We start from the raw sequence: 15,778 nt of genomic DNA, 5'->3' as shown, positions 1-15,778 counted from the left end.
AAGACAACTGAACTGAGGCTCTTCATATTTGATATACATGGGATCCATGTGTAAACCTGGGCATTAACTACTTAAAAAAATATGTCAGTGAAGAAATAAAGGTTTGTTGAGGCTTGTTGACTGGACTTTTTAGCTTTTTATTGCATTCAGACATACAGGACAAAGGGAATGAAAAAGAATCCCACGTCCTGAAGCTCCTACAGAATCCTAAGTTTACAGCCCATAGGTTTGGTACCGCTGGGCTGTGTGCTCACATAGAGCTGAGTAAATAACATCCTTCCCGGGTTTAGAGGTTGGTGTTTGATCATGGGGTGCTTCTGAGTGAAAAAACTAGGATTTGAGTTAACTGTAGAACTGAATCCATCTTGAGCACTTTTGATGATGCTGTGGTGCTTACTTGTGTGACCATGTGGGAGAAGCAAGGGGTGTGGCCTGGCCAGCTGTCCCTAGGTGGTTCCTTAACAGTCACAGCCTCTGACAGATCATTTCCCTCAGCCCAGGCAAGGGAGCCCTTCTTTGTTGGAAAGGAGTTAGCACCTCCATTTTATCTAAAAAAAATCTAGGTGAGAAATTACTGCATGGATTTGTTAGCTAGATACTTGAGGATTCAGATCACACTCCCTGCTCCCTCCTCCTCAGTGAGACAAAAGCTAAAGAAAATAAGTAGGTAGGAGTTGCTGTCTGTCATTCAGCCTATTGTGTTTCTCTTTTCGGGTCTGGGAACGTGGCATCTGCCTTTTCCAGAGACAGAAAGCTGTCAGAGTGACCAGCCTATGTGTCCTTCCCTAGGGAAAGCCATCTGGACTTTAAACCCAAACTACTTGTCCAATGGTACCTTGGCCGCCCCAGTCGTGGTGCTGCCAGACTTGGATGAAGATGGCGTTCGAGACCTAGTGGTTCTGGCCATTGGGGAATTGCAGGTATGACCTCTGTTAAACGGTGTTTGTTTCTTATGGGGAATGCTTCCGTTTTAGTTGTCTCACCTCCTCGTGTTGCTGTTATAAATGGTGCTTGAAATGTTCTTTTTACGAGAGCTTAGGTTTAAGTAAATTCTCTTTGTGAGGTTAAGTGAATACATGACCATTATGAACCCATTTTCCCTGGAGTGGAGTGGAGCTTTAGAGTCAGATAGGTCTGTGTGTAAATTCCACCTCTACCACTTTATATCTCTGCGGCCTTGGGCAAGTCATGGAGCCTGTCCAAGTTCCGGTTTCTTCCTATGTAAAAAGGGCATGTTATATCTGCATGTATAATTGTTATGAAAATTAGAGCTAACATGTTTAAAGTGCCTAGAATAGTGCCTATTTTTTACTGTGTATATGTATTTTTAGTTTTACTATATTATATATATATATATGTGTACATTTTACATCAGATATGAAACAATAGAACAGGCTGATACAAAGTCCATAAAAGATTTACAGGAAAAAACCTAAGTCAAGCAATAATAACAACAATGACCAAAGAAAGATGTGTTGTAATCTAGGCTGTGACAAGGCAGACTTTGATTCAGGACAGCGACCTTTGAATTATGGTCCTAAATTATGCTTCGCAGGAACTTCACTGTGTTGGAAGTAATTACTCTGTACACAGATGAAGTAAGAGTAGTCTTTCCCCCAACTCACAGGAAGGAATAAATTAATGAACAGGATGGACTCAATTTTAAGTATTTATTCTAGAACTGTTTTTCAGAGCTTTTGTCAAAGTTTCTCTAAGATTTTTTCTCAGACTTCCTAGTGTGTCTGCCAGGGAAATGCTTGTGCACAAAAGAGTCCAGCAATTGGCTGAGAATATTTGTGGAAAAATGTGAATATGCCTAATTTTGCTTTATTTGGTAACATATTTTAATTTTAATAGACCTTGTGTTTGCTGTTGTGATCTTTGTAGTGCATATATGGAGTAGAGTTGTAATTCTGCAGGTAAAATTACGTGGAATGGAATGAAATCTGCTAAGATTTTGTGACTTTCTGCCAACAGTCCCCGAAAGTCAGAGTGCCCCATCAGCCACGAGTTTTGAGGAGCACTGCTCTCGCACATTAAACTCTCCCTTACATTTGCAAGATAAAGGAAAGATCTTGAATGAGCTAAATTTCTGAAGCCTACTTAGTTTTAAGCTTTGAAAGTTTTACGGGTACTTTGTGTTCATTTTCTTTAGCTAGTTGGTCTCAAAGTGGACCTGAACCAAGGATTCGGAAATTATTCATATAATCTTTTTTATCCCAGCCATTGTGAATAAAGAGATTGGGGACCAGGGAAAATTTGAATTATTACTTCCATCAGGGAGCAGTTCTCTGAAGGGGAACATACGGCGAGGAACAGCAAGCCATTGAACAAGTTTTTATGTCATGATCGAATTTAGAAATCTTGGTCTAACCACCCTGTCTGGCTGCTTATTAGCTGGTGGTGGTTGGTGGTATAGTGGCCCAGGCTCTTGGGGACCCTCCATAGTAAGGAGGTCTCCACTGGAGGAAGTGGCTTCTTGTCCACTGTTACTCTGTGCCCTTTGTGTTGGTCTCTAGTCAGTGTGTCGTCCGTCTTGCCTTACAGAATTTACTCATTTTCACAGTAGGGTACAGCTAGGGCATAGTCTCTGTTCCGCTTGAAAAGTGGTAGACAGTTCTAGGAAAACCTTGCAGAGGCACTGGGTTTATAGCACAGCAACTTCATCTTTGTACTGACCTCTTTTGACCTCTATCCTAGCAACAAGTTACCTGAGGAACTTGTATAAGCTCCTGAGATGGAAGACTCTCTCATCATAAGGAAGGAAATCTATCTCTATGACTTGGAGTGATTGTATTTGTTGATCTGGGTTTAGAGTGAAGTGGGCTTGGAGAACTGGACCTGATTTGGGATTAGAAGAAGTGATGTGGTCTAGAACATTAGTGGGAAGGGACCTTGAAGACCATCTGATTAACTGTCTTGCACCATGTTTTAATCTCTGGTTCAGCATTACAGACATATTGGCACCCCTATTCTCTTGGCGCACCCAAGCTGATGAGAATAACACTGATAAGTGAGGCAGTCCATTTAATTTTTGGGCCAGCTCCAGAAAATTCTGTCCTAAGCAGAAAGAAATCTGCTTTCTCATAGCTTCCACTTATTATTCCAGCCTCATTCCCATAGAGCTACTCTGAATGAGTCTAATCCTCTTTCTATAGGAAAGCCCTTTAACCATTAGCCTGGTCCCTCTAAGCTTGCTACTCAAGGCTAAATATCCCCATTTCTTTTTATTTTATTTTATTTGTTTATTTTTTGAAATGGAGTCTTGCTCTGTCGCCCAGGCTAGAGTACAGTGGTGCAATCTTGGCTCACTGCCACCTCTGCCTTCTGAGTTCAAGCAATTATCCTGCTTCAGCCTCCTGAGTAGCTGGGAGTACAGGTGCACACCACCATGCTTGGCTAATTTTTGTACTTTTAGTAGAGACGAGTTTCACCAGGTTGGTGATGCTGGTCTTGAACTACTGACCTTGTGATCTGCCCACCTCTGCCTCCGAAATTGCTGGGATTACAGGCGTGAGCCACTGCACCGGATCCCCTTTGCATTCTGGTTTGTCCAAATTGCTTTTAAAATGTGGTACTTATATGTAAAAACAGCATTTTATTTGTCGTATAACCAATTATATCAACCTAAGGGAATTGTCACTTATTTTGATGTAGACTCTGTATTTCTGTTTTTGCAGCCAAATGTCGTAATAATATTCCTAAGATTTGCTTTTTGTTTGTAATCAGTTAAAGTACCTAACAACAGGTACCTAATAGGCCATTTTTTTTTTTTCTGGCAGATTTCGGCTCATCTTCCAGCCTAAGGTTTTCTTGAATTTTGAGTCTGTCATATGCCGTATTAGCTATCCCTCTCAGCTTTGTGATAAACTGGAATTCTATTCTTTCAAGTCTTTGATAAGAATGTTTAATAGGAATAGGGCAATAGCAGAGTGCTATGACATTCCTCTAAAAGCCACCCTCTAGGTTAGTATTGATCCCATAAGTAGCTTTTCATGGTAAACTGCAAACCACATTTCTTGATCTTGTCCCTAGAGTTCATGATCATAAACTGTATCAAAAGCTTTAATGAAGTCAAGATATCAGTAAAATCCTCATATTTCTTAACTGGTGACTCTATCCCCAAAAGAAAATCCCCTGGACCTGAGGTTGGCAACTGTGGCCTGTAGGTTAAATTTGGCCCACTACTTGTTTTTGTAAATAGATTTTTAATGGAACGCACTCACACTCATTCATTTATATATCGTTTATGACTGCTTTCACACTGGAACAGCAGAGTAGAGTAGTTTCTACAGAGATCATCTAGCTGGCAAAGCCTAAAATATATACCATTTGGCCCTTCACAGAAAAAGTTTGCTGATCTCTCCTTGAGAATAACGTTGATGGTGCTCAGGCCAGATATCTAATGTTCTGATGGGAGAGCACTGTCTGGATTGATTCTACCTGGAACCAAATATTACTGGGGATTTCTAGGTATGGAAGTAAAGACCCAGGGGCCAGCCATCCTATGTTTAGCTGTAGGCTAGAATTCTGTGCCTCAGGAGACTGTTCAGCAAGCAACAATTGTGCTTCAGAGAAACTGTCTGAGGTGCTTTGAAGATGGCCTTGGCCTGGCTCTAGTAAGACAATGGATCATATGCCTCACTTGCTTACTTGCAGGGGAATAAAGCGAAGCAGGTTTGGCTTGGTGCTTTCCAACTTGGGGAAGTGTTTCTGAACCCGTGACTAATGAGGAGGCAGTGACTGTCTGGAGAAGCCATTTGTTTAGGAAACCATAGGGTTTCTATTGACTCCACCCCCTTCTCTTACTTCCCCAGCCAGATCTGTGCTTTCTGCTGGTGTCTGGCCGGACAGGAAGTCCATTGGGCCGACCTGTGAAGTACAACATCGTGGGAGTTGGGAATCTGATTGGTCCTCAGGTTTACATCACCACAAATGGGGCCGTCTACATCCTGTTTGGCTTTGGTAAGAAGCAAGGCCAGTTTTTGCTACTGTTCCCCACTGGTGTCTGTGACGAGACCTTCCTTGTGAGACATAGTGAATGCTCAGGAACTCCTGAGCTTCCCATAGCCTTCTAACGCAGGGGCCTCTCACTCTCCCCCACCGATCACAGGCTGTTGACTCTGCTTGCTGCCTCTTGTAAAGGGAAGACGCTTGTCCAGCACCCACTTAATCACCTCCCCATTTGTTCCGTGTTGTCCAGTGTGGGCGGGCTCTGTTAGACACATCTGGTCTGTGTCTCTTGCTCAGATCCTCACCTTGGGACAGTTCTGTTAAATTCAACTTCTCAGTGTTGGTTCTTCCTGTGGTGCTAGGAAATATACAGGCTGTCGCCCTGCGGGACATTTTTGTTCAGGCCCAAAATCGAGACAGCTCACCACCTTCTCTGCAGATAGAAGAGCCAGAATGGGAGAAGCGAAGATCCATCAACCTGTCTGAGCTCATTGACGTTTACAGGTAGGGCAGACATCTGTCTTTGGTCACAGTGAGATCTCCTGTGAACTCATGTGTCTTTGAGTTTCTAAGTTCGGTTGGATTGGGCTGGTGAATATGTGGGTAGAGGTTTGGGGGAAACAGTGCTAATCTGAATTTACCATCTTCTGATCTGGTTAACAAGAGTTAGCAATTTTCTTGTCTTGATAACGTAATGCATTGATATCTATGTGTTGGTGACCATGTGTGATCATTCCTCAGGTAGGATGCAAGGAAGGATACTTAGGGCTCTGAGTCAGAGCGGTGAGGGAGAGAGACTTATCTAACTGTGTGAAACTGTGCTGACGGATCTGACCTCCTCTTTTCCTGTATTTTTCTCTTAGTTGAAGCATCATTTTGACAGGAGCAAGGATAGCATCCATGAAATCTTATTTTTTATTTTTATTTATTTATTAACTAGAAGCATGTAGTTTGTCACATGCTGGGGATTTACCCATTTAAACTCAAGCCTGGCTAATAATTGTTTTGTTCTTTTCTGCCAGAAGTTCCAAATCATTTTCTAGCATTTTCTTAGGGAGTATCATGTTTTGGCAAATTTGACAGGTATTAAGTAGAACCAATTCAGTGAAGTGTATGTCATGGGCCGCTGTCCAAGCTCACTGACAACCTCTGGCCTCCTGTCCAGGTCTCTGACTCCCTTGCCTGTAATTATCCTTGTCTCTGTTGCCTTTCCCAGAGCGTCCCGTGTGAGAGATATTGCACTGGGCCACTTTTCCTGTGAGTTCCTTTTGAACTTGTCTGTAATTTTCTGGGGTCCTTGGATTCTAAGGTCAAGAAAATGAGATTCAACTGAAACAACGTGTCCCACTTGATGAGATAATGGTGGGGCATGAATATAAGAGTGTATACAGGTGTACGTATACTGAGAGGAAAAAGCCAAAAATAAATGACTCAAAAATCTTGTCCAAGCCAGAGACTAACTGTTGGGGTCTTATTTAACCCAGTGATGGTGTTGAGCTACTCCAGATGGTGAAGGCACCAGATTCCAACTGCAGCAACCTTCTGATTACAACCAGACAAGGGCTTGTGCTGCTTCGGGGGCAAAATCTTACACCTTACTGGACGTTGAGCCTTCAAGGCCTGCGCAGGTAAGCAGTGTGCTTTTTCTTGTGTTTGCTGTTTATCCACTTTCCCATGTTTAAAAGTTATCCAGAACACTCGCTTGTAATTCTTATATCTGGGGCCACTGCAAGAGAAGGGAGGGAGAGTTCTTAGTTTTCCTGTTTTTCTTTTTCACTATTGATTTCTTACTTTGTCCTTATTTGCAGCCAGCCTACTCCTGGATATTTCACTGATGATCAGACATTAGACTTCCTTCTGCAGATACAGGATGGAGTTGGGATGAAAAAGGTAAAATTTTGGGCCTCAGATCAGTCAAAGCATATGTAAAGTATATACTTTGTGTCCAACCTTCTGCTACGCACAGTGGTGAATGAAAAGAACCTAAAATATGATCTCTGCTTTCAAAGAACTCAAAGCTTCACTGAGTGGATAAAATGAAAACTCACAATTTGGTCCTAAAATTTGTAGCACTGGAAGTCTTTCTAGAATAATCTCCTTCCTATATAGGAGTTTCTTGTTCTGGTTCCCGAGCTTACAGTTAGGCAGTGGGAGCCTTCTGAAATCTCTTGGTGGGGAAAGGCAGGTATAAAGAAATGTAATGCTTTAGCACACAGCTATACCTAAGATTTCAGAGAAGCCTGTGGTGACTGAGTTTTTATGGAAGACCTTATAAAGGAGGGAAATATAAGCAGGACTTTTTCTTTTTTTCGAGAAGGAGTTTCGCTCTTGTTGCCCAGGTTGGAGTGTAATGATGTGATCTTGGCTTACGGCAACCTCCGCCTCCCAGGTTCAAGTGATTCTCCTGCCTCAGCTTCCTGAGTAGCTGGGATTACAGGCGTGAGCCACCATGCCTGGCTAATTTTGTATTTTTGGTAGAGACAGGTTTTCTCCATGTTGGTTAGGCTGATCTTGAGCACTTGACCTCAGGTGATCTGCCTGCCTTGGCCTCCCAAAGTGCTGGGATTACAGGCATGAGCCACTGCACCCGGCCAAGCGGGGCTTTTAAAAGCTGAATTGTATTTATGTGGACAGGAAAACATGCCAGGTCAGGGGCGCCAAGACCAAAGGCCCAGAGACAGAAAGGATAGAGTGTGTTCTAAGGACACTGAATAGATCTTTTCGATACTACGTGAAGTTGCATATTGTGAGAATATAGTGATTGGATAGATGACTTTCATTTCTTTTAACATTACAGCAGAATTATAATCTTGCATTTTGATTTATTTTCACTGTGAAATATATATCTATCTCTATATAGTGCACACTGTTCCCTGAGAGAGAAAAAGAATTCAACAAACACTTTATCATCACCTTTAATGTGTGCCAACTTTCGTGCTGAATGCTGGAGACACAAAATTAATGGAGAAAAGAGTCACCACCTAGCTCTACCACATGGTAGAAAGTGCTGTTGCGGAGGTTTGCACAGGGGTCCACCGGGGGCACAGGGAGCAGGTGGAGTGCGGTGAGCTGGAGGGCCAGGGAGGCAAGAGATGCCTAATGTTGGTCAGGAGCTGTGTGTGGAGAATTATGAGGGCAGAGCAAAGGTTTGCTGAATAGATAGGTAAGTGTGGGCTGAGGTGCACTCCCACCAGAGAGGTGAGAATGAGGTCAGCTTACTGAGGGCCCCTAAAGCACAGCTATAGAATCTGGAGGAGGCATTGGAGGCCATAGGGCTATGTGGTAATGGGCAGAGGACAGATACAGTGATAAAAGCATCATGTTGGGGAGGGACTTCCGGCAGTGTTATGTACGAAAAGCCAATGCCTGTGTATAATTGAAAGGAATTTCCGATACAGATTGGAATTTCACTGGTGCTGGGAGGCTAACGGAAGAAGGGTGTATAGTAGGTATAGTAGGTTGAAGGTGGAGATGCTGAGAGTTTCAGCCCTGGGTTTTAATCCTGGCACCACTACTTACTGGAGACCTTGGGCATATTACCTAATCTTGCCTAGCTGTAGTTTCTACATTTATAAAACGGGTAATATTACCTGCCTTCATAGGGTTATTCATAGACAGTTAAATGAAATAATGTGTTTGAGTAGATAAAAGTTTTTAGTGTAGTGTCTCTAGACTTCCTTTTTCCCAAAGACTGCCAAAGGGAATTTTTTTTTTTTTTTTTCTTTTTGAGATGGAGTCTTACACTGTCACCTGGGCTAGAGGGCAATGGTGCAATCTTGGCTCACTGCAACCTCCGCCTCCCGGGTTCACACAATTCTCCTGCCTTAGCCTCCCAAGTAGCTGGGATTACAGATGCACACCACCATACCTGGCTAATTTTTTTGTATTTTTAGTAGAGATGGGGTTTCACTATGTTGGCCAGACTGGTCTTGAACTCCTAACCATGTGATCTGCCCACCTTGGCCTCCCAAAGTGCTGAGATTAAACTGCTTGTCTGTTTTTCTTTCTCTGCTGGTTCAGAAGATTTTGTCTCTGCCAGGCTGGTTCCAGGAACTTGTGTGATGCAGAATCTGAGCATAGGCAGAGAAAGGCAGGATTCAGGAGCCTGGAAGAATAGGGCAAGTGGTTGTCCAAAGAGGTTAGGTCCTCCGCTTTCAGAAGCATGGAGACGCTGAGCAGGAGGAATAAGGATGCTTGGGCTGGAGGAAACTGGGCAGCTTCTTGGAGATTTTGGTAAATGAGAGGCTCTAGATTTGTGAGGCATTTAGGGTGAAGAGCAGATATAAGTGTTGCCAGGATTATGAATTTGAATCCCTTCATCATTATCCTTTGAGAAATGCAACTAGGCAATGAATTCCCTCTTGGATTATTATTATTATTATTTGCCTGTTTAAATGGTGCTGCTTTAAATTTGAGACTTCCCCAGCTCCACATGCCACGACACCAAGAGTCAGATCCATAAAGCTGGGAACATCGTGCCCGAGGGCAATGTTCACGGGGCCATTGTTTCCTGAGTGGCTGCTGTGTTGTGAGGAATAAGGTGCTGCTGTGGGCATCTGCAGAGGGGCTGCTCTCTCTGTTTGAGAAATGTCTTAAACGTGGACAATCCCTGTGTCCACATCACTTCCTGTATCTCAGAGCCTCCTTTTCTCACCTGTAAAATGGGGTAGACTACATCATTTCAGTGTCCCTTTCCCACTTGAAAACTTTGCAGTTCTTGAAACTCTATTAAATGGGAACAAGGGCTGTGGAAGCTTAGGTCCTGGTCCTTAGCCATAATTCATGCTCTCTGAACACCCAGTTTGCTTGCATCTTAAAGGTTAACCTGTTATTGTTTGTGTTATTTGAATACCTGCGCATTTTCTGGGCCTGCTGTTTTTTTGAGGTCTGACCATGTTCACTCTCTGTCTTGTCTTTTGTAGATGATGGTTGTGGATGGTGACTCTGGCTCCGTTATCTGGAGTTACAGTGCTCCATGTCACATGAAAGAAACGCCAACCACCTCAGCAGTTACTTCAGACCGGAAGTCTGTCTTCCTCTTCTGGGCCGAAGGACTGTCACCTGCATCTCCCAGTTCCGTGAGTGAGCCTGAGAGGGTCCCTTTTTCGTTTTTTCAGACAGCAGCTGTTGTGCAGTGCTGACTGCATTCTGGAGATGTTATTTGACTCATTACTTTCTAAGGGGTTGGGGTAGAAACAAGCCAGCACTCGCTGGAGAAAAGCAGGAACCCTGTGTCCTCCTGAACCACACCTTTGCCTGTTAGCAGAGAACGTGAATGTGGACAACAGCCCTCTAACTGCTGGCTACTGATAGTGGGAGGCTGAATAAAGAATAAGTCCTCCCAAGATACTAGATCCAGATTTATAGATAATTAATATATGCTGCAGTTGTTGAAGAGGATAAATCATTTTAACTGGTCTGGAGTGGGCAGAGAGAATTTCATGGAGAGTTAAGGCTGGGCTTTGAGGCTCGTGCCCCGAGACTGAAGGAACGGGGACGGGGGAGGGTGGCCAGCAGTTGGAGAGGGACATTGACCAGATAAAACTGAGAGGTCATTTAGGGAACTATGGGACAGAAGGTCTGACACCTAGAAGGCAGATTTTAGAAAGTCTTAAATGTTATACTGCAGTATTTTCATGGGGTTGATGAGGCAGGGTGCCACCTGTAATAGGTACTTGGGAGTTTTTAGTAAGACTCACCCTGACTTAGTTCAGTGAAACACATCTTGACTCAGCACTTTGTGTGTGCCAGGCGCTGTGATCTCTGTAGGAACCTAAGGATAAACTGAAAATAATCTTGGCCCTCTAGATAAGACAGATGGTCCACGGATAATGGGGGGAACCTGATGAAGGCAGGATCCTGAATTCATCAACCAAGCTCGGCCAACAAGTCATGCAAATCTTCTGACCTCATTGTCTTTATCCATTAATGAAGATGCTAATATATTCACTCAGTTGAGGATCAGATTTACCTAAAATCTAGATCATATTTCTAACTCTGATATGTCCTAACATGTGACCATGGACAATTTATCTAACATTTTAACTTCCTCCCCTGAATATGAGGGGACTTCAGAAAGTTTATGGAAAAGTGGAATTAGAATATAAAAATAAAAAATATGAACTTTATTTCTCAACATAAGCTCCATCAAGTTCAAGACACTTTTGTAACCACTGATACCAGCTATTTAGTCTATCCCTAAAGAACTGAGGGTCCTGGGAATTTAACCATGTCAATGCAGTCTTTTTTTATATTATAAACTGAAGAAAAATGAGAGCCCTTCAAATATTTTTTTAAGGTTAGGAAGCTAAAGAAAGTCACAAGGAGCTAAATCAGAAGTGTAAGATGGATGCCTCATGATTTCCCATTGAAACTCACAAAATTCCCTTGTTTGATAAGAGGAGTGAGTAGGAACATTGTTGTGGTGGAGGAGAACTCTCTGGTGAAGCGCTCCCTGGTGTTTTTCTGCTAAAGCTTTGGCTTTCTCAAGCACTCTCATTTTAAGCAGATGTTATCATTCTTTTTTTTTTTTTTTTTTTTTTTGAGATGGAGTTTGGTTCTTGTTGCCCAGGCTGGAGTGCAATGGTGTGATCTCGGCTCACCACAACCTCTGCATCCTGGGTTCAAGCAATTCTCCTGCCTAAGCCTCCCAAGTAGCTGGGATTCCAGGCATGCACCATCACGCCTGGTGAATTTTGTATTTTTAGTAGAGATGGGGTTTCTTCATGTTGGTCAGGCTGGTCTCGAACTCCCAACCTCAGGTGATCCGCCCTCCTTGGCCTCCCAAAGTGCTGGGATTACAGAGATATTATCATTCTTTAACCCTAAAGTCAATAAGCAAAATGCCTTGGGCATCCCCCAAAATATTGCCACGACTTTTGCTCTTAGCCATTCTACTTTTTCTTTGACTGGACCACTTCAAAATGACCACCTCTTGGTAGTCATTGCTTTGATTGTGCTTTGTCTTCTGGAGCATTCTGGTAAGGCCATGTTTCATCTCCTGATACAGATCTTCAAAGAAATGCTTCAGGGTCTTGATCCCGCTTGTTTAAAATTACCATTGAAAGCCCTGCTCTTGTCTGCAGCTAATATGGGCCAACAGTTTTGCTACCCATCCAGTGGAAAGTTTGCTCAGCTTTAATTTTTCAACCAGAATTATGTAAGCTGAACCAGTTTAGGTGTCTTCAGTGGTGGCTGTTGATTGTGCTGTTAATCACTGGTCTTCTTCACTTAGGGCATGAACGAGATTAATTTTTTTCTCACAAATTGATGGGGGATGGTCTGCCATTGTGGGTTTAATCTCTGACATCATTTTTTCCCTCACTAAAATGAGTTATCCACTTCTAAGCTGCTGATTTCTCTGGGGCATTGTCACCATAAATTTTTCATAAAGCATCAATGATTTCACCATTCTTCCACCCAACATTCATCATAAATTTCATGTGTGTTCTGGCTTCAATGTTTTGGCAGAATTCTTCTTACTTTGTTAGGGGCTCTTTTCAAACTGATGCCTCACCCTTCTTGCTGCCTCAGACTAACTCCTGTTCAGGCATGTTATAACAAGTTAGTATGAGTTTACTTAGGTGCAAAAAAATTTTGAAGTTCATGCATGGTTTTTTTCATAATCTGCATTTCCACGAACTTTTTGAAGACCCCTCATATAATAAAATGAGGGTATTGGACAAAATAAGTCTCAAATGTAGTCTTCTATAAATGACTACAAAGCAAAGCTGTGTTACAAATGCTTTAATAGAATTAAATAGATACAAGTAAGAAGTTTACATGGAAGCACAAAAGAAGGGAGATGTTAATTTTGCCTGGGGCGATAAGAGAGCTTTTCCTCAAAGAGGGGGCATTCAAGGTGGGCACCTAAGGACAAGAAGTGTTTTAATGTATGGAGATGGGTAGAGAGGATGGCTAGACAGTCTAAGGGGCTAATAAGATTGACAATGGTTAGGCAGAGTAAGGTGAAGTGTGGATTTAGGTTAATGATCAGACATTTCTGTAGCATGGGGTGGACAGGTAAGTCATTGCAGCTCAGTCTGGAAAAGGCATATTTTGGTTAAATGGTATAAGACTGTGGTTTTCATGCTAAGGGATTTGTGCTTCATTCTGCAGGCAGTGAGGAAGGTGTTTGGCTGTTTTCTTGTCATGTTAGCTGGGCTGGAGATCTGTCCCTTCATACCTGGGATCCTAAGGGTGTGTGGAAAATGCCCTCTTCTGCTTTGTGGGCATGTGGTGAGAGTGAGGTTGTGAGTTTCCTGTGCACATTTCTCCTCACTTGGGGGCTTCTTCCCATGCTGTGATATGGAAGCAGGAGTAATAGTCATCCCTCAGAGCTTCCATTTCCTCTACTGCAGGAGGCCCAAGGTAGTCCCAGAGGAGGAGAGGCACTTGGGAGGCTCTGGAGATCAGCCACTTGCTAACCCATGGGTGTACTTCTGTGCTTTAACAACTGCATGGCTGCACACTCATGAACCGGCCAAGCCTCAAATCCTACCCCTGTACAGAAGTCATACTGACACAGATAGTCCCAGTGTGCATTTCTTCTACTGTAGAGAGTTTGAAGACTGACACTCAGGCCTTGGAACTTTTGTTTTATAATTGGTGATTTGCCTTGGTCTGGTCAATATCCCACTCATTTCAGGAACAGATGAGATTTTTATAATTTTTAGCCTGATGCTTGCAATTGGCTTTGACACCCAGTGAAAGGCAATATCTTTGGCTTACTCTGTTTTCATAAATAGATTACAACTCCACAAAGCCCCATCTGCTGCAAGAGATGAACCAGTATTCCAGCACTTCCATGGGGAGAAGACTGGGAAGTCTCCATGTGAGATTTCCTCTCTTGGGTCATACACATTGCGTTTCTTTTTCTCCTTCCTTCCTTTCTTTCTCTTTCTTTCTTGCTTTGCTTTGCTTTCTTTCTTCTTTTTTTTTTTTTGACTGAGTCTCGCTCTGTCACCCAGGCTAGAGTGCGGTGATGCAATCTCAGCACACTGCAACCTCTCCCTTCTGGGTTCAAGCAATTCTCCTTCCTCAACCTCCTGAGTAGGTGGGACTATAGGCATGTGCCACCATGGCCAGCTATTTTTTTTTTTTTTTTTTTTTGTATTTTTAGTAGAGATGGGGTTTCACCATATTGGCCAGGATGGTCTCGAATTCCTCACCTCAGGTGATCTGCCCACCTCAGCCTTTCAAAGTGCTGGGATTACAGGTGTGAGCCACTATGCCCTGCCTTTCTTTTCTTACAAGGGAGAAAGCTTTTTCCAGCTGTAGCTAGTGGTTTGAAAGAGTTAGTGATTAGTGTTTTGAGCTCTTTGAAATATGTCTCTTGTGTATGGGAGTTTCTTTCAAACACATTCTTGTTGTTAGGATCAGGCGTTAGCCTCTGAGAGGAATGAGTAATCACCATTTTCTCCTCTGATTTTTCATCTGAGAACTGTCATGTGGTGGGAATGTAGAGTTACCTTTGCTCTTTTTCTTTTTTGCGGCTCATTGTCAGGGTATCGTCCTAGGAACTGAGCCACCTAGCCTTCACCACCTTTACCTACTGCATCCCACGTTCCCCTCCATCCTTCTGGATCTGGCCAACACCACCGGCACAGTGACGGCTTCAGAGGGTGAGTCCCAGTGCCAGCAGGAGTCTGTGTCCGCAGACGGTGAGAGCGTATGTGCTGGCTGTGTTTGAAGAGACCATTGCCCCACCCAGGGAAGGATGTGTGCTTCTCAGATGACAGCAGGGCACTTTCCCTGGTGCCTCGGGCTTTGCTGGAATCCTCCTTCTGGGTGGAAGCACCAGGCTTGCGGGGTGAGAACCCATATGCTCTGAATGTGGAGGTGAAAGTGCGTCCCATTCCAAAGGGTAAGGTGATGATTCATGCAGCCACTCCTTCAGCAGACATTAATTGAGCATCAGCTGTATGCCAGGCACTGTGCCAGGTGCTGGGACTACAAATAAGACTAGTTTCCTGACCCTCTTGGAGATTAGGATTTGGAATTATCTGTGGAGGACACGATGGAGATAGAATGTGTTTTGCCAGGGCATTGATTTAGTGAAAACCTTTTTTTTTTGCATAGTAATTATGAACATTGCATAGTAATTGGAGAAAGGGGAAAAATCAAAGGAAGAAAGAAAACTGGCTATAATCTGGCCAGTCATAACCACGATTACCACTTTGGAAGTGTTCTACTTCACATGTCTGTCCAAATAACACTGTAAACAAAGTGGGATCCTATATGGGAGACCCTCCACTGAGGAAACCAAAGCATTGGGATCGCAGCCTCTGCTGCCTGCTGGTCTAGGTTGTCTGGTAATCTCCTTCTCAGCGATTCTTTGCCTCGTGGAGCCTGCTGTTCCTGTTGGCAGGTCAGGGAGTGCAGGAGTGGGAAAAGACCAGATGGCCACATCTCCTTTCATTCTTTCCACATTCTCTTGCTAATTATGGACTTGGCTGTCTACTTACAAACTCAGTGGTCTTGGGCTGCAGCTGGTGCTTGTAGCTCTCGATTTATTGGAATACATGGGGAAGAACAGCGTACCTGGAACTTGCAGGCACACCTGTCCACTGGTGGTGGGGTTGGGGGTAGGAGCTGTGTATGAGCTTGGAAAATCTTGTGATTGGATCTGAGTCAGCTGTTTCTTTTTTTCAACAGCAGCATAAAATATTCAGTGAACATTAAATAATTGTAATTAAGAATCTGGACACCATTTTTATTACAACTTGTATTTTAACCATGAGGCAAAATAAACATTGGCAAGGTAAACCGCTTCTGTGACCATGCACTGGCAGTTTGGGAATTCTCAGGCTCCCTAGGGTTTCAG

The 15,778-nt window shown here is 43.3% G+C and overlaps 1 protein-coding gene across 1 annotated transcript in view; it reads left to right on the top strand.

Annotated features, from left to right (window-relative positions):
• The window catches only part of FAM234B (family with sequence similarity 234 member B), a 44,833-nt gene that overhangs the window by 16,964 nt on the left and 12,091 nt on the right, over positions 1-15,778 (top strand). The window contains exons 5-11 of the mRNA XM_003934536.2: positions 790-920; positions 4,818-4,965; positions 5,316-5,457; positions 6,438-6,581; positions 6,762-6,843; positions 9,876-10,031; positions 14,459-14,576. Of these exons, the coding sequence (XP_003934585.1) occupies positions 790-920; positions 4,818-4,965; positions 5,316-5,457; positions 6,438-6,581; positions 6,762-6,843; positions 9,876-10,031; positions 14,459-14,576 (921 nt within the window). The remainder of the gene's footprint in view (positions 1-789; positions 921-4,817; positions 4,966-5,315; positions 5,458-6,437; positions 6,582-6,761; positions 6,844-9,875; positions 10,032-14,458; positions 14,577-15,778) is intronic.

This window comes from Saimiri boliviensis, chromosome 7 (genome assembly GCF_048565385.1).
Source record: "Saimiri boliviensis isolate mSaiBol1 chromosome 7, mSaiBol1.pri, whole genome shotgun sequence".
NCBI classification, from domain to species: Eukaryota; Metazoa; Chordata; class Mammalia; order Primates; family Cebidae; genus Saimiri; species Saimiri boliviensis.
The sequence above is the reverse complement of the archived record's forward strand: the minus strand, read 5'-3'. Positions and strand labels throughout refer to the sequence as shown.